This window comes from Aythya marila (genome assembly GCF_965140915.1).
Source record: "Aythya marila genome assembly, chromosome: 2".
NCBI classification, from domain to species: Eukaryota; Metazoa; Chordata; class Aves; order Anseriformes; family Anatidae; genus Aythya; species Aythya marila.
In genome coordinates, this window is record NC_139043.1 from 145,914,380 (window position 1) to 145,933,454 (window position 19,075).

General features: G+C 41.2%; 2 protein-coding genes across 5 annotated transcripts in view; one reads left to right on the forward strand and one right to left on the reverse strand.

Moving 5' to 3' along the window:
* Nucleotides 1-5,050, reverse strand: part of WASHC5 (WASH complex subunit 5) — a 28,857-nt gene extending 23,807 nt beyond the window's left edge. The window contains exons 1-3 of one of the 3 annotated variants that reach the window (XM_082755030.1): nt 4,935-5,050; nt 3,739-4,034; nt 1,478-1,623 (exon numbers count right to left, since the gene is read on the reverse strand). In XM_082755030.1, coding sequence (XP_082611156.1) covers nt 1,478-1,623; nt 3,739-3,924 — 332 coding nt within the window. In that variant the 5' untranslated portion in view covers nt 3,925-4,034; nt 4,935-5,050. Of the gene's footprint in view, nt 1-1,477; nt 1,624-3,738; nt 4,035-4,903 lie in introns of all 3 variants that reach the window. The other 2 variants (XM_082755029.1, XM_082755028.1) reach the window with 2 other exon arrangements.
* Nucleotides 5,051-5,104: 54 nt separating this feature from the next.
* NSMCE2 (NSE2 (MMS21) homolog, SMC5-SMC6 complex SUMO ligase) overlaps nt 5,105-19,075 on the forward strand; it is a 127,918-nt gene continuing 113,947 nt past the window's right edge. The window contains exons 1-3 of one of the 2 annotated variants that reach the window (XM_082755032.1): nt 5,117-5,237; nt 5,620-5,721; nt 8,463-8,607. In XM_082755032.1, coding sequence (XP_082611158.1) covers nt 8,478-8,607 — 130 coding nt within the window. In that variant the 5' untranslated portion in view covers nt 5,117-5,237; nt 5,620-5,721; nt 8,463-8,477. Of the gene's footprint in view, nt 5,238-5,619; nt 5,722-8,462; nt 8,608-19,075 lie in introns of both variants that reach the window. The other variant, XM_082755031.1, reaches the window with a different exon arrangement.

The following is a 19,075-nucleotide window of genomic DNA, read 5'->3' on the forward strand; positions in this document are numbered from 1 at the left end:
AGAAAATCTTTCTAGCACAAGCAGCATCAAGTTTTTCAAAGAGGAAGAAATGCTAGTCTGAAATGAAAAGCTGGAACTCCTAGCTAGAGCCAACCAGCTGGCAAAATCCTCCTTTCATTTCCAGATGGTGTGTGTGAACTGTGCTGGAGGATACTCTGTACCTTACAGCTGACATCCTCTTAACCTTCAAATGGGTGGAAAACAGCCTGAGAACAAAATACTGAGAAAGAAAAGCTCCTCCCCCACTCTAGTAAAACTGTCACATTTTTAAGTTATCCCCAAAATATCCCCTGGAAATAGGTTAAATTTATCTCAACTGCAATATGGAAGGTGGAGCTCAGAACAGGGAATGTTCTTGTGGATTAACAGAGTTTCTTCTTATTAAAGGACTTCCCAGTAACACTACATATCACCCTACAATAAATCTTTTCAGATAAAATCAGCAACAAAAAAAACTTATGCTTAAGATTCTCAGGAACTTTTTCTCAGAGTGTTCCATGAACCTTTCATACTGCTTTTCCAAGTTTTGAAAACTTCAGGTAACTCAGTTGAAGAATTAAGTTCGGGAAAATAACAACAATGAAAGTTAAAGACAACACACTCTCTGATAGATTGTTTTGCAAGACCACAAAAATTTAGGTCGACAACATGGAGTTTCCTTTTATTCAAAAATCTTCATGACAATATCAATGATAAAGGAGAAAAAATATCTCTAATTAGGAGAAAAAATATCTCTAATTAACAGGTTGAATGTTTTCAAGTAATGTATTAAGCTGGTAAGCAACAGTAGGAATAAACTGGTGAGACCATACCTTGAATATTGTGTTCAGTTTTGGGTCCCTCACTACAAGAAGAATATTGAGGTGCTCAAGTGTGTGCAGAGAAGAGCAGGGAAGGTACCAGAAAACAAGAGTTATGAGGAGCAGCTGAGAAAATTGGAGTTGTTTAGTCTGGAGAAAAGGAGGCTGAGGGAAGACCTCATCAATCTCTATAACTACCTGAAAGGAGGTTGCAGCAAGGAGGGTGGCAGCCTTTTATCTAGTGACAAGTTATAGGATGCAAGGAAACAAACTCAAGTTGTGCCAAGGGAGGTTTAGATTAGACATGAGGAAGATTTTCTACGTGGAGGGGGTGGTCAAGCATTGGAAAAAGTGCCCAGGGAAGTGGCGGTGTCCCCATTCCTAAGGTATTTAAGAAACACGTTGATGTGGCACTAAGGGATATGGCTTAGTGATGGGACTCAGTAGATCATGCTGATGGTTAAACCTGTAGATCCTGAAGGTCTTTTCCAATCAAGAGGATTCTATGATTCTAAACATTAATGCTTACTCCAATAATCCAGGCTCCCAAGTGCACATCATTACATTTAAACAGTGAGCAAACTGGGTCTCTGAAGAAAAAGCTTACCATCATTAAGACTCAACAGTACTCCAGTCAGAAACTCTACATGTATATATATATATAAAATATACTATACCTGTTCAAATCTACAATGTATTTATGTACACTCTGAAAAGCTAGATAAAATCTTGTCAAAATTTCTATGTTGTTTTCACGAAATTCTTCATCTAAGTCAAGTAACTCAGGTTTGGCTTCCAGTTTGCCTTCACATGCCTCAGGCCCCTAAGAAAAGACAGTCACGTTTAGAGACAGCATTTGACTGTGTTCATGACACTTACAATTAGATTTATACTTTGTTACACTTTTATTTTAAATATGATTTCTCTCACTTAACCAATAGAAAAGAATAGTTAACACTTTGGGTAAAACTTTGACGCATTTGAAGTTGCTGTGTGGTTCACAATGGACTTTCTGTAGTACTATCCATCTCCCTGTTGGAATTTCTTCCTTTACACATTTGATCTGATTGATTTCTCAGCTAGATTACATAGCATTGAGGCTCCACAAACAGTTGTGAGCTTAGTACTTTCTTATGCATTTGAACTGCTTGAAAGCATTAGACTTATCGGAGAGTTTTTACAGATTGGATCTAGCTCAGCAACAGTTCCTGAAATTAATGCAAAAACTGTCACTAAGAACCATGTGAAAAAAGGGTAAGGGTGACAAGCCTGACCTTCTGAAAACAAGGCCACAAACTTTTCTTTCTAACTATTTAGCATGGTAAATATTTCTTATAAAATATTATATAAAATATCTCTGTTTGGTCTCATCACTAAGATCTAATTGAAAATATCACTTACGCTTAATTGAAAACATTAATATTTAATTGAAAATATTGTTGATATTCCACAGGCCACTTACCATGGCACAAGACCATGACTTCAAAAAACATGAACTTGATTAAAAAAATAAATTGAGTTAAAATAAAATATCAAGCCTAATATCTGGTTGGTAATTGTTGTGTAGTTTGAAAATGGTCTTGTGTTTCACTTTTTCAAATTGCTACATAAAACAAAGGATAAAAGTAGGTTCCAAACTGCCTATGGATTTTTTCAAAATGTCAAATCTTTTCTTGTTAATTAATTTTAAGAATCATGTATATAGGAATGAAGTGTTAGCAGTGATATAATCTGTTTTTTAAGTATGTCTTTTTATGTATTTTACTGATTTTGGTGCAATCACTCCGGAACGTAGCAGCACTGCTTTGTTTCCTTAATGTTAAAATCCTTCCAGTTTCCAGGATAACTGTATTTCTTACCAATTACACCTATCCGCTTTAAAATTTTCAAGTAGTTTGAAAAAAAAAAAAAAAAAAAAAAAAAGAGACTTGTAGAGAGACTTGAAACACTTAAATCTAAAGGTATCTGGGAAATCACCTGTGCTTAGGGTTTTCAGTGCCTGAGGTTCTGAGCCAGTACTCAAAGTTGACAACTCTTACCAATTCCTCTCCACCCCTGCCATATTGCTGTATTATTAACTTTTCTTTTATTCTACAATTCAGATAAAGTCAAATTATATAGTCCCTACAGCTTCTTCTAAATCATGCTGGAGAAAGATAGAGGGAAATACATTCTACAAGAAGCTTTAAGTTTGTAAGGGAAACAGGGGCTTTTCACGTTCTCTGCTCTTTGATTTATTTGTTGATTCAGTGCACGTGACGAGTCCAGTGAATGAACAATCATGGTACTGTCAGACAGGAAAGCATGAAGCAGTTTTCACGGCTGCAAAGAATAAGCTACAGATAACCAAAGGAAGATGGGCATACTGCCCACAGTAGTGCTCCAAAGAAAAACAACCCACTGCACAGGCTCAGGACCTGCTGGTCAAAGCAAAATTTAAAGTTCCTTCAGGAAATAATAACCAAGGACTCGAGTCTTATATGATCAATACCCATCAAAATTTGCAGGCCAGATGACTCATCATACATTCTGAAAGACTGCTATTCTATGCATGCACTTAAAGTTGCCTCCACTTCTTGCCCTAAAACTCTCAGTGTGGGTACTGGTTAAATGTATATTCTGCCTAGGGGCCTAAGCACGGCGTGCTCACCAGACTGTTTCTGCTCACTCAAATGAGTAAGATGAGGCTAAGTGTGACCAAAACTATACAAAATACAAGACAGTCCAGACATGGAACGTTAGCATGTGAGCATATCCCAATTACTATCTCAGTCAGTAGATTTCTGGTAAGCACTAAGCAAATAGCAAGTCATTGCAGTCAATTCTGAAGCACGCTGGTAATAAAACAGAGCACTCAGGAATGGCTATTTTGTAGCCCTTATGCTCTACCAAGACAACACTTTAAAGTGAAGTTTAACAATAGAAGAAAAGGATTTACCTTAAAATAACTGAAATCAAATATGATATCTCCATACTTTTGTTGATCAGCCTTGTCCTTCAGCCTGAAAACACCAGGAATAAATTCTGAGAGTCTTAAGAGTTCTGCAATGATGGCATTTCCACAGGAGACAATCCGAAGAATTGCCTGACCACAGAGATTATTTTCAGCAAGAAAATCAACCATCGTGGAGCCGGAGGTGAACACGTAGCACAGGTCCTGTAGTCTGTTTCTGAATGTTAGTTTTCAGGTGATTTGAAGAAGAATGAGGAAACTAGCTGCTCCATCAACAGCGCCTGTAAAAACAAAACCACACACATTCAGTGCTTCATGTTTGTATTTTTGATAGTTCAATCCATGCAGATTTTAAGCACATGCTGAAATCTTTCAGTTGAAAGATAAATGCTCTGTTTAAAGCAGCTGGTGAAGTGAAAAAAGTGCATTTAAATCATCTTTAGTATATACCCAGCCTTTGAATCAGTCACCTGTGCAACCAGGCAAGACAAGCACGGTTTCTTGGACCAGAAAATTTGAAGAGAATGGTTAAAGAATGAAACGATCACAAATATTGAAGCAATTGAGGCCAAGCAGGAGATGGTGGCAAGGAAAACAAAACACGTTAGGTGTCTATAATAGGTTAAAATACAAACAAAGTAACTGTAACGGGATTTAGCAAAACAAGGAAAACTTGTTGCAGCAAAAGGGCCAGCATTTGTGCTGCAGCCGTTTATTTACTGACATTTTTTCCTTCAAGATATGCGGCACAGCACCGTTAAAACTAAGCTTTGATTTTTTAGGAGCCTTTATGTGAGGCTTCGAGCTGACTTCAGTTTTTTAACCAAGACCTTTCCAAGCCCCTTGTGACAGCGGGGGCGCCCCTTCAGCCCCCTGACCCGACCCGGGAGCCTGCCCGTCCCGTCGTGTGGAGCCCAGCGGGGTGTAACAGGATGCAACCCCGATGGAACAGGACTGGGCTTTACATTTCATTTCCCCCACTCCTTGTCGGGCTGTAGGGTGCCTTTTTAGCCCGAATACCCCACCCAAGCCCCCCGAAACGCGCCCCCGGTGCAGCGCAGCCCCCTCAGCCCCGGGCGCTTCCCTATCCCTGTCCCTTCCCCTCAGCCCCGGGCGCTTCCCCCGGCCGCCCTGCCAGGCCCTCCCTCACCCCTCACCGCCTGGACGAGCCCCGGGGAGACCTCCTCGGAGCCAGCCCCATGCCTCAGGGCTGCCGACAGCGAGGCGAGCTCCGGCTTCTCCCCGCAAAAAACCCTCTTCCCCGCCGCGGCGGTGGCAGCACGGCGGGAGGCGGCGGCGGCCGTGCCCAGCCCTCCCATCACATGATGGCGCCGTCATGTGGAGAGGCGCCGGCTGATGAGGCGGTTCCGCCGCCTTCCCGGCCCGCCTCGCCAGCTCCTAGCACCGAGGGAAGGGTCGGTGGCCCTCGGGGACCCCTCCGAGACCCCTCCGGGACCCCTCCGGGCTGCGGCGGCTGGCTCTAGGTGAGCAGCGGGCGCTGCTGAGGGAGCCCCCCCCCCGCACGCCCCGTGCACCCTGTGAGGGGATGGAGGGGGACCGCTGCCCTCAGGGTGGGACTGGTGTAGGGCGGCCGGGCGGTCTCACATTGGGGTCGGGGGGCGAGATGAGGGGATGGAGGCATGGGGAAAGGAGCTTAATGCTTGGGGGGCTCCTCTCCACAGCGCTGTGGGAGGGGAGTAGCGGCCCCATGGGGCAGGCGGTCACCCAGGAGCCCAGGAGGTGGGCGCCTGTGGGTCCCCGCCTCGCGTGTTGGGAGGGTGAAGGGGGAGGAAGCCAGGTCGCTTGCTCAAATCTCAAAGTTATGTGGTAGAAGATGAAGTGTAATTTGAGGTTTCTGCTCTGCAGCCCTGTTTGGACCATTTGGTCGCTTATCGTGGAAAGAAACCTGCCTCGCTGCTTGCACTTGGTCGCTTTTTCAACTCTAGGTCTTGCTTGTGTCTTCCTGAGGTGAGGTGTGCTGGGGTGGGAGTTGCAAGCGGATGCACCCGCTTAAGACTTTTTCAGGCAAAAAAGGCTCAAAAGCTGTACAGGTTTACAAAACTGTACAGGTTTACAGCAGTAAAACCAGTGAGGATGTGGCTATTCCTCTGCTGGCAGCACGGACAGCTGCAAGCTGATGTTGAAGAATTCACTTAGACAATTTGAGAGGGAAATCTTTGGGATCAAAAACAATTTCTATATATATAAAGCTTATTTTTTTTTATGTATATATATACACACATATATATACACATATGTACGTATGTATGTATTTTTGTTTGAGAGAACTTACATTATCTTCCAAAACACAAATTGAGATACAGTGGTTTATATACCAATACAGTAGTATGACCTAATATTGTAAACAGTAACTTAAGTTTCTGTTTGGCTTGGTCAGTGCTTCCACAAATATTAAGAGAAAGAGGAAGCTGGTTTAATTTCTCACTATTGTTTTTTACAGATTCCTGTCTTTCAGTGTAAAAGTGTGAAATTCCCAAAAGAACAGCGGGCTTGCTTGATGAGTCAGATTTAGCAGGTTCACGAAGTCCATTAGGTTCTTGATGTTAACTTTGATGCTCTAAATAGGCCCAGAAGGATAAAGCTGATAACATGATTTTGTGTGACTATTTAACGGTGTATGAAATTTGGAGCACAGAGGTTCTTTACAAACAGTCTTGGTAAGATAGCAAACAGCTGCTTAAAAAAACAAAGCTAAAATAATAACAAATGCTTTAAGTTGTTCTATTAAATATATCTCGAAGAGCATCTTTTTATTTCATTTTTTTTTTAAACTTTCACAGAGTTCTGTCAGGAACTTTTTGCGTGTCTTCTGCTGTCAGTCTGACAGCATCCAGAGGTAACAATTGCTGTCTTTTGACAGGGAGAGCATGAACTGAGCTAACCGGAGCAATTGTTGAAGAGTGCTGCATCTTCTCTGGCAAGATGCTCCTTTAGAAGGGAAGGAGAGGAAGTTAGTTAATATGGAATTCAGAAATCCAAGTTGTGGCAAACGCAGAAAATCACTATGTGGTTAAAAGCTGTTGTAAGCCCATGACCTGAAAACAGTGTCATAAAAGATGGTCTTGAGTAGCCAAACACATTTTTGAAGCAGGAAAAAACCAAAAAGATATGAAAGAAAACATTAGGAGAGGAGAGACTGTGATGGCAGGTACTCAAGTCTCACAATTTGCACGATGTTAATGAGGAACATGGCAATGTTATTCATGTTAGGATGAGCATAAGATGTAGTTCTGGAATCCCAGGGTAAGTAGTAGAGGGAGAGAGGGAGATACAGCCTTAGATATGCAAACCATGGGCAAAGCTTTATCCTTTAATATTTTGCATATTTCTGTTGGATTGTGGCCTGTCAAAGGCTTTTGTTGATATACCAACTCATCCCCTTGTAATTTTGGGTACTATTTAGATAAAATTTCTACTATAAATCAATTTTGGTTATGGATTCTGTTCTCTCCCTCCTTCAATACGATCAGAGTGTAGTCCCTGAAAATCTCAGTTACTGTTTACATGGACTGATACAGTATTTCTGTCTGTCCAAGACTTACTTTAATAAACAAGTGTGTTTTTAAAGCAGAGCAGAATTTTTCTTATCTCCTGGAACTTAAAGTATAAAACTGTGCGCACTGGATCCTTGTTTCTTATAATACCTTCATGTCGTCCAAGCAAGTTATGGTAAAGCATAAAAAAGGAAGGGTAGAAGCTGAAACTTTTGAGGGGAGATCACCAACTGATATGAACACTGTGGATAGGGATGGCGTAAGCAAACCGACTTGAGGGTTACGTTAATGACAGAGGAGAAGCAGTTAATCCCAGGAAAGTTGTAGGTTGTGGGTTTGTATTGGGGAAGGTGATGGTAAAGAAGCAAACGTGATTCTCGTGTGATGCTGTTGTGTGCCAGTGGAACGTTGCTACTAACAACACAGCCTGTGACAACTTTGGGGTCAGCAGGCACCATTTGTAAGGTGGGCGTTTATTTAAAAATGATGTTAGATGATTTACTGCTGAATACATTCTTAGAGCATTTGCCCTTTCTTTATTTATATTTTTTCCCCGCTGGATAAACTGTTGAAACAGGCTTGTAGATGGTGGGGCTGAATTTGATGTGGAAGTCATATTTCTTACCAGCCTGGCTGCTAATGTGTCTAGAAAACGCAGGCAAATCTTGGGGCATGTGGGCTTTCTTCAGAGCTGAAATAGAGCAGTAATTTTCAAACTAACATTATCACTGAGTTTAAATTTCATTGTGGTTTAGCAATGGAAATGAGCAGGTGAAAATGGCAAGTTGCTTTTTGGGGTTTAGTTTTGCTTAATATTTGCTTTATGTTGAATATGAAGGCAATTGAAAACCTCTGGTGAGTTGCAGTTCCACCGACGCTTCAGAGAATCCTAGAATGACTTGGGTTGGAAGGGACCTTAAAGATCATCTGGTTCCTACCCCTGCCATGGGCAGGGACACCTCCCACCAGCCCAGGTTGCCCAAAGCCCCATCCAGCCTGGCCTTGAGCACCTCCAGGGATGGGGCATCCACAGTTTTCTCTGGGCAGCCTGTGCCAGTACATCACTCATGAGCTAAGATTTTATCCCTGCTCTGTAGTGTTTCAGCCATCCTGTGAACACTGCTATTTGCACTTTTATCTTCCAAAGTCTTCAGGTGTAAACTGCATTCAGAATGTTCTATCTGTTATTTCCAGAGTAACGATTTCAAGATGCCAGGGCCTGTAATTTCGTTCAACTCCGTGGACTCCTCTCTCTCATCTCTGAAAAACTGCCAGTCTTACATAAATACTGGAATGGATATCGCCACTAACGTTGCCCTTGACCTCGTGGAAAGTTTCAGTAAGTAATCCCTCTGAGTATCTTCTTCTATTGCATCCTGAATCTCACAGGTGAATCCTAGGTCTACATGTTTTGACTTTATTACAGTCATTATCTATCTTTGTTGTAGGAACTGTAGCTCTGCTGGCTATACGGGGTGTTTTCATCCCACTCACTTCATTCCGTTCAATGATAAATCCAAGGAAAATGTAAATACCAAGCAAACATTGTCAAAAAAACCCACATTGTTACAAAAAAAAAAAAAATGTTACAAACATTGTTACAAAAAAAAAGCTTTTGTAACAACTCAGACTAACAATGTTCCAGTGTTTATTATCCTATCGCTTTGTAAAAACTTTGGTATTACTGAAGAAGATGGAGAAGGCCTTTTAAGGAGAATAAAATGACTTTTCTTTCTATTACTGCTTCTTTGTGTGTGTTTCATTTAATTTTTAGGGCAAGATATATTAAATAATGCTAACGATTTTGAGTACAAAGCTTGAGACGTCTGTTAGGGGATACAATTTTCTAAAATGCTGTCTGTTTGTCTGCTGAAAAACAGACCCTTTAAGGGTGCTTCAGTTTGGACATCTACAAACTGGGATACCATAAATGTCTAATCATTCCTAACAGTCTTGTCATTACTGTTTCACAGCAACAGGTGCAGTGCAAAGATACTTTTCAAAGACAAATATTATATATTACAATTTTACAAATATTACAAATATTCTGTAACTCCTTAGATCTGTGATAATATTTTCACTAGGAACAAAAAACCAAACCTTTAAAGCTTTAATTATGAGCAGAGAGTGAAAGTCCTCTAAAAGAAAAGATTTGTCATTCATTATAAATCTTGCACTCAACTAAGCCAAGGTTTCTGTACCATCAAGATGAATGCTTCTCTGGTTGTCTAGTGTGATAGTTCTCTCTCCTCTGACCTTTTTATCCATATTGCTGTCAGAGACAATTGACGTGCAGTTTCTGGATGGTAGAGGAAATGGAAAGCTTGTCTGAACAGTCAGCTGGGGATTCCCTTTGTGGCATGACGGGTAGAGCCAGTTCTGCTTCCCCGCTGCTTTTGCAGCCACCGTCCCTCCTACTTTTCCATAACAGATGGAAACGCACTGAACGTACTGAATTCCTGTAATCCCAGAATGATCTGCAGAAATTAGTTATTGGCAACAAAAGTAGAAGTTTTGATTAATATCACCTTTCAGGTGAAACCAAATTAAGCCCCTGTGGCATTCAGGTTTGGAGCCATGACAGGCAACTTAAGCTTCACTGTGCAGGTTTGCAGCTGAAGGTCTGCGCATGATACTCCTAGGAAATCTCATTGTCTTTCTCAATCACCTACTTCTGGCATATTAGTCTTTAATTACAACCCTAAAGTTATTTTGTCCACTTCATTCAATAACCAAAAGGACCTTATGTAATATATTTTCCTGAGAGGGGAGTACTCTTGATGAGCTTCTTATGGCCATTGTAACAATTAAGTTATATCATGTGACTGGAAACAGCTCCCAGACCATAACATTAATTTTATTTTATCAGGGGTAACATCCTGTAGAATTGTAATTCTGGGATTGTGAAGCATGACCTTTTAACATAGTCCACCTTGTTGCGCTATAGAAAAGCTATTACAGACTTACTTTTGTAGTTTAAAAATTGTGTAGTTTAAATCCCTATGGTCTATGTGCTGTGGTGTTAACTCTACTTGTAGTAATTCTCTCCTTCACTCTTACTCTTTTCTTTGCTGATTTATGCACATGTGAAACAAGCAAATGAGTGAAGCTCCCTTACTGTTCTTTTACAAGGTTTGTTTTTAACTCCCTTAGCTGTATATATAAAGGTCATGCATCCTTTTAACTTGAGCTTCAATTTCTTATGTTCCATATACAATGCCACCAGGAAGATACAAAGTTTCTGTGGTGTGACATACTTTTGGTAAATAACTGCTGTGGGTTTTTGTTTTTGAGTGTTTTTGAGGTAGCATCATCTGGTCTGCAATGCCTGGTTGTTAAGCTCGAATAACCAACTCATATGTGACAAGTTGTGTTAATATAACATTGTCACCCACCTATTCTTCTTAGCCTGCATATTCTGAGGCAAAGTATTTATTTAATTTTGAGACAGCTTTAGATAATATGCTTCTGCATTCTTGTTCTTGTCCATTTGCAGTTTGTTTTAATTTCCTTCACAAAATCTGGCTTCATCCAGCTTCTGACAGGTTTCATTGCTAGGCTTTGCAGTAGCAAAAGAATTCTATTGTGATTATGTGGTTTGTATTTTATTTTACAAGCAGTGTTGCTGTGAAGATACTTGCACGCTACACAACTCTGCTTTTTGGGAGTAGTACTGGGGTAAAATTCTCCTAGGAAGTGTGTGAGAGAGGTTGGATTTACATCTGAAGATAAATAATTGAAAAGGCAGGCAGAGTTAGCGCAGTAAGTGATGTCTGTTTCTTTTCTGAATTGCTGCTCTCCAAAAGCCCAATCCCCAAAACATTTACTGGTAGGCATATTTAGTAAATAATACACATAAGTGTTTGCTGGACTGGCTACTGTTAAATGCAGTGTCATGGAGGGATCCCCCATAAATGCACCTTATAGGAAGTTATTTTATTTATTTATTTATTAATTTTCATTTTTTAAAAAATCTCACTAGGTCACTTTTCCCTCTTCCTCTTTTCTTTAGATTATGACAGGGGCTTTGCTTGTGTGTTGTATTTGAGATGTTTTATAGGCAGCAAACGTTATGGTTTTGTTGTGTTTTTGTTTTTTTTCCCCCTAAGACTTAAGGGTGATTAATGAAAGAACCTGTGTGTGATTTTTCTAACTTCAGAGCTCTAATATAAGAATAATATGAAGAAGGAATATAAATTAACATATGACTTTTCTTTGACATAAAGTGCTTTTATGGTATTTCAGTCTTGAGGATGTTTCCCTGTTAAGTAAAAGTCACTTACGGCATATCAGCACTGTAGGGCTAGAAAATGCTCTTCGATTTCTGAGATACTTAGTGGAAAAGGATGTAGGGAACAGTTCTGAAGAACATAAAAAGAAAACAGTTTGGTGTTTCAGGCCATTTGTGTGCATGTAAGTTACAAAGCAGCCAGGATCGTTCAGGTGGAGTGAAAACCAAAGCTCACTAGGGGGCAGGAGAAGATAGGAAGTAAACAGTACTTCCACTGAAGCTCCCAAAATATTGAAAAGAAACTGGCTGCTTTACCTCTGCTGATCTGGCCGTGATCCATGAGCTGCCTAAAACCCTCTCCAGTTAAACCGTCCAGAGAACAAAGACCTCTTCTCCCAGTGGTTATGGGAGCTACAAAAACCTCTTGGGATGACTGAATCTAAGCTCCTTAGCAGGTGGTGGTAGTGTTACGTGGAATAAAGAGGGAGCAAGCCTACTTGTTAGATCGTGAAGCCCCAAGGGCTGCCGATAGGAAGAGGTGCCACTTGTGTGCCACAGTTGGCTCGGGATATGGTAACCCTGCTTTATGGTAACCTTGCAACCCACAGTAACCTTTCTTTAGAGGATCTCGGCTGCTTTGCAAACACTGGCTAAGCCTCTCTGCGAGGTAAATAGTGGTTGCAAGGATTACTTCCTCTACCAGGGCTGAAATGAAAATTCTGAGGGAATCAGGGCTGCTATATAGAACCATTGTGACTCCATAATAATGAAAAAATAAGAATAAAGAAAAATAAGATTTCCTTCATCTGACTGAAACAGCAGAGAAAACTGAACTAGAGAAGATAGAAAGGGGTTTTTGAGTTGGACATTGGGGGCGTCAGATTAAAATTGCTTACTCCTGAATAAATATCGCAATAGATCTTTTGTGGCTTTATGTTGATGTGCGCTTTGAAGTTTCAGAACAAAATCCAGCACTGGGTTTTAAGCAGTAATTTCCCACGGAGAATTCCTCCTACTGAAATCAGACTTCCCTTTCTCTCAGCACCGTAGTTCCCTTTAGGAAGCTGCCATCTACCCGCCGACTCACTTCAGTCCTGTTTAAAGGGATTTGATCTGTTTCTGGGGGAAGGTGGCATGGCTGCAAGCTAGTGCACATACCGATGCTACCATGTGTTATGTGCTGCTGTAGTTCTTCAGTTTTAAAAGCTGAAATAAAGCTGCAATAAATATTAGTCTGAGAAAGGTAGAAAATCGAGGGAACCTGTTTCACTGATATAAATTACAATTAAAATGGCTTTGAAGATTTAAGGATTTATAGCCTTTCGTCCAATGATACCCCATTTTGCAATGCAGGACAAAATGTAGCAGTTAATCTACTTCTTCACAACCTGGAATGGGTTCATTTTACTACTTTCTGCAAATAATAATAGTAATAAAAATAATGCTTACCCATTTCACAGGAATATTGGAAAGATTTAATATCCAATATTTCCAAGCAGGTTGACAGTTATCTCTATGTATGCATATAGTTGTCTTGACATCTGCTTGCAGTCCATGATAGTAAGTTTAAAATGATTTCTGTCCATTTAATCCTTATTTAATGTTGTGAGGTGTTGTGGGAATCCTAGTGAGAGGTAATGTGCAAGTATGGGTATTTTTACTATGGAATTGTCATTAGTAACAGACCTCACATGAAGAAGTCAAAAGAAAAATATTTTGCAGTAGAATTAAAGCAGTCTGAAATATCTCTGAGGCTTCTAATGATATGAACACCCAGAATCTGTTCCCAGCTTTTTACTACCTCCTCTTTCCTTTGTGCCTCCTGGCATCTTGTTCACTTGCTGTGCTCTGGAAACAAATCTTCAGTGAGCTCTGATCACAGTGGTCCCCAAGTCTCTTTCCTCTAAGGATCCTCCTGTTCACCCTGTGCTGTAGGGATGAGAGGGTTGTACTGATGTAAGCTTCACTTACCCAAGTCTTACTTTCATCAACATTTCTGTTACGTAGTCCCCTAGTATATTTAAGTCCATTTTGTTCTAGTCCTCTATAGACTTATGAAAAGAAAATGCGAGTATTAAATATTCAGGTCGGGCTTCACTCATTTGTGAATGTATATGATCGCTACCAAAGTAAGGCAATAGTGTTGTTCAGGGTGTCTGTTAAGCTCTGTTGATTTTAATGTGTCTGAACCTGAAGACCTCTTATTTCTCAAATAACTTTGATATCCATGAGGTTACATTGACAATTAAGATTTGGCTGTTCATTGAGAATTTGCAGAATTTTAACACGGAGCATCTTTGTGGCGCTGTGTTGTGAGCATGTGCTGGCAAATTGACAGAGTGAAATAGGATTTCTGAGGAACTGAGGATCCGAGCTAGAGATGAAAACTGGTTTCACCAAACTGAATGTGAAAGGGAAACAATTAATTTAAAAGTTTATTTTATTTAACAATATAAAATGAAAGATTTGTTTTATGTCCATCCCAGTCATCCTGCTGTTTATCTTTAGGTACTGACATTGTCTAAAGGTCACACTATTTCTTTGGTCCCTTTTGTTTTCCAAAATAGCATTGTGGTACACGGACACTATAAAATGTCACTACAGAAAAGGCCACGTAAGCAGCAAAACAGAGTGTGCAGAGTTGGTTTCAGTGTGTCCTCTCTGCGCTCAAAATACTCTTGGGCGTTCTGTGGCCCAGTGCAGTGAAACACTGAAGGAAAGGATACATTTACATGTAAGTTCTGGAGTGAGCGCCAACTTTAAGAGTGATCTGTGTATTTTAATGGTTAAATGCATTCTCATATCCTTTGCTTGATTGGAGTCCTAATAGATACAGGAATTTGAAGGTGACACTGCTAGAAGTGAGTTACAATGCGAGTAAAATCATCAAGTTTTACTGTAATTTCTGTCTTTTGAAATTCAGCCTCAGTCTTTTTGAGCTTTTGTAGTGTGACTGAAAAAAGCATTCACTGTCAGTACTTGTTTGGCAATTTTTCTCAGCTGTGACGTTCCTAGTATTGATCTTTAAGTCCCCTGTTAACACCTCTGCACACCGAGGAGCAGCTATTTGCACGGCTTACCTAACTCAGCATCTTGCTGTAGAGTTAGAAGGCACTGCTGGATATCCACGCAAAGCACTTGAAGGATAAGTCTTTTTCCTCTTGTTGCGTTGCTATAACCTGCCGTATGTATGGACTGATGTGCTGCTGATGCTACGGGTATGCCGTAACAAAGCAGACATCCCTTCCCAGCTCTGCTTGGCAGAGTGGGATATGAATTCTGCCAGCTTGCTGAGGATGGCAGTTTCATCTGGCTCCTCGAATGCAGAACTTTCTCAAGAATCTGGGGCTGTGAAGGACACAGCTGTAGATGTTGGAGGAAAGAAGACTAATTCATGGTCACCTCCTGGCCTCCAGCCCAGCACTTTGCTCTTTAAAGGGGTAATTGCTTTTGTCTCTGGTCTGGAGCCAAAGCCATGTGGGACTGGGAAGAATGGCTGAAGCAAATTGGGAAATAATTGGAGAGCCTGGAGAGGATGCTAGCTAGAGACAAGACGCTAAGAAATTCTTAGAATAAATTGTCTAAAAGTTGTTATAAAGCATTAGCACATGGTGTTTTGCTTGATGATTTGAACAGGTTTTCATGGAGACAGCAAGGTGCTTCCCTGATGTCTGGGACTTTCTCCCAGCTACATGTTACGTGCCCACGAAAATGCAGAGGCCGTAGAGTACAGAACAGGTGGGTGGGAAGCAGGCATCCACCTGAGGTCTAATCTTTCTTAGGGGGGAAAAAATGAGCTTTTTTTTTTTTTTTTCTCCTCAAAAACTTGCCCTAAAATCTCACGGTCAGTGTATCTTTGGCTGCTCGCCGTCAGTGTAACATAGCAGGAATCTTCCTGTTGCAATTCCCCTACGTGAGAGCTCCTCGCCCACACCCCGTCCGCTTTCTTTCTCCGTGCTCTGAAGGATTTCTCTGCTCACTGCTCCGGACAGGGCAGGCCCGTGGCTCTTCCGGAGTATTAGTGATACAATTTTGTGGCATGTGCCCCAGATTAAGAGCCTTTTACGGCTCTGGGTCTTCCTGCTTGTCTGCTCTTGTTTCCTATTGCATAACCTGCTCCCTCTGCCGGAGCAGCTTCCCTCAGCCCTGGCTGCTCATCCCACTCGTCTGATTCCCCTTGCCCTAGAGCTGTCTCTGCACTTTTCAGTGCTGTGCTGCACCTCACACGAGTGACGTCCTTCCCTTTACTGCTTTCTATTCACTAAATTCCTTGGGATCCTCTTGGGTCGTGATGCCTGTTGAATACCAGCCAAGGAGTGATGTCGGATCTTTTCAACGTGGGTTTAGCTCTGTGAGACTGCCCACAGCACTTGGGTTTCTCTCACTGCTTTATGACAGTAGTGTTACACGGGAATCACTCTAAACATTGCTGACCCTTGTTGGCATAGGGAATATAGACGTGTAGGTCAGCCTGGTATTAAGAAATTGTTGGCAGCCTTTTAATAGACAGTTGATTCACAAGGTTCTACGGAACATCCGCTATTTTTACATGCAGTGGCTTGCTGAAGACGTCGTGGCAACCTATAATGAACAAAAAGGCTTGAAGCCCAGAAGTTCGTTCATCGCTGAGAGCAGGGATCCTTTCTGTGGAAGTTCCTCTGTCACTGACCTAAAGCTCTCCTGCTTGGAATGGTGCAAACACCAGCATGAGGATGGAATCCCTCCTTGTGTTTCACTGTATAATGGTTTGGTTCATTTGTTTCCTTTGTCCTTTTTTTTTTTTTTTTTTTCTAGTTTATTTTGCAATGAAATTGCAAATGCAGGCGTCCTGCAGTGCCATAACAGGAATCTTAACCTTGGAGAAGGTCTTGGGTGTGAAGTGACCACGATGTCGTTGTTCTGAGATCCAGAAATGCTCCTGCTGATACCTGTGCTCATAAAATTGTCATTCTCTGTTAGTTTCCATGATGTTAGAGATCACTGCACTTCATAAAAATAATCAAAGCATAAGGTACTTGTCCTGAGAACAGGCTACAGTCTATCAGCTGGAATGACACTTCGCAATCTGCTTGGTAAAGAGGTAGGATGAAGATCTGCTGCATGAGGAAATGAGCAGGACTAAACTTTGACTTGTTATCCTGGCTGTCCTTGGCCAGGGAAGATAAGCTGTGATAAGATTTTTTCTTGCACATCCTACCTTCCTCTGCATTTGAGTTGTGGTTTGGTCAGGCTGCTGCCTACCTGCAGGATTAGTGGCCTCCTAATGGACAAAACTGGGGGCTGTGCTGTAGGGACTGTGCATGAGGAACCAGATCTTGTTTTCTCCCTATGTGCCCATAGATCTGGGAAGGAAATAACAAACAATTTTACATACTGTGAAGGGATAGTGTTAGAACTGAGCAATCCATTACCTTTTTATGGACATGAGGGAACAATTTTACCTGGATTTGAAATGCCCAAGAGTGTGTCTCTCAGAATTTACTTTTCTTTAGGTTGGAGTAAATTCCAAGGAAGGGTTGTGGGATTTTTATTTTTTCTTGGTTAAGTGTAGACTGTCAAAGTCTGTCCTGGAGACTAATGGCTTTTCATGGACACTTGGTATACAAAAAAGTTTCCTAGGTATTGAGAGAAGGTATGGTAGAAAATGAAGCAAGACCAGTGATCCATTAAGTTCAGTAACCCTTCACCATGAGCCTCTACCAGGTGGTTTGCTGGAAGCTGCAAGAATTCCCCCACTGTACAAAGCTGTTCACAGGGGGAGTTTCGTTCTGATCCCAGGCATTTATCTTCCAGAAGCTGTTTGTTAACTGCTCTGCTTTGTTGCTGCACCAATGTCAGCGGTACTAATTGGTGCTAAGCACAACATCGGTGTGGGCACCAGAATTACTTCGTTTCTCTCGGGAAGGCTCTTTTCCTCTTGTTTAAAGTAAACGTGTATTTCCAGGGTATTTGAGATAGAATGCTTTGTATTCCCTTTCTCAAGAACACGGTGTTGTTTTTCTTTCCTTCAAATCCTTCTCTGAAGCTTCATTCTTTCAGGATTTTTTTTGTTTGTTTTTGTTTTTATAGTAATTTATGCTTGTGTCCTGTATTACATTGTGCTTCTTGGATTGTTTTTCGGGTATGTAACCTTTCAATTAACAGTAAGGAAGATATGTATATTTTCTTAAAGTAGGTAGGTGAATGGTATCAACCATGAAAGTATTTCTTCAAGTAATTTCATTGTTTTGAAGCAGAAAGGATGCTTTGGTGTTTGTGAAATGCTTTTCCAAAGACAAAAAATTCCATTTTGGATGTTACACTCTTCAATCAATACCACAATTTTGAGAAGAGAGGGTTGGATTTTTTTTTTTCTGACTTACACTTGTGTCTCAATGATTACAGTGGAAGAACTTCTTACGGCATTTATAGCCAGCACTGGCGAGCCCATTGCTGGAATACAGCTTGGTTTTGAAGGTTGTTCTTCAAAGAAGCTGTCTGAAAAATGCCAATTTGGAAACATGCCTCGTTTCAAAATCTGGAAACCGTGACTTGTAATGAAAGATTTGAGCTCCTTTGTATTTATCCAAAAACCACCCTGCCCGTAGTCTGTAATCTTCTCTAGTGGGAAGAAGCAAATAGGTGGGCTTGTTGCTATTTCCTAGCTGGAATTCTGACTGCAAAAAGGACACGGTGCGGTGAGGGGAAAGCAGCTATGTTAGGCAACATGCTTTTTGTCCCGTTGCCTCTCTTTTCATTTTGGGTACTCAGCTGAATGCATCCAAGTGTCTTTGTTCCTCAGCTTTTGCAGTCCTTGAAGGAAAAGGAAACCCATTAGGTGGCAGCAGAGGCTTGCCTGCAGCTCGTGCAGTTCCTCATTCACCTGCTGTGATCAGCTGCGGCACTGCAGCAACTCATTCCTCGAATGGATTTCTGTAGCATTGTGCTCTTATATTTAGTAACACGAAAATATAGGTGGAGGGTTAAGGTTAACAGTGGGGAAAGAGAGTTAGCATTATCAGATCATAGGTTTTTAAAGCTGTTTGGGACCAACGTGATCTCCCAGTTTGACTTCCTCTGCAATACAGATCATTGCATTTCATCCAAGTATTCTTGCATGGAGCTGGTATGCTGTGGCTGAACTAGAGAGCATCACTCAGAGTGAAATCCAATCTTGATTTAAAGCTAGCTTGCTGAGTAACTGTCCTCAGTGTGTTCTCAGGGAAGCGTATTGCACCCGAACGGGAGGTCATACTCTGGACAGCCTCAGTTTTATCAGAGCTCTTGTGAGCTCTGAGATGAAACCTGCACAATTTTTAGTGCTCAGGTTTCAGTAGGTGGTTTTCGAGTACATACATGCATACATTCGTGTGTACTTGAAATGTATGTATATTTATACTTTTCTTTTTTTCTTACCCCCTAACAAAGTGGGTAATTTTATTCCCCAAAGGTCATCAGGAGTTAGGAAGGCTTGCAGTCACCTGCTGGGTTACCTCATGTACCCATCCGTAGTCACTATAAATTTCTGTGTCCTAGACCTCATAAATCGGCAGCAGTTTGCAAAATAGATCATAAGTGGGATTTAAATGCTGTATAG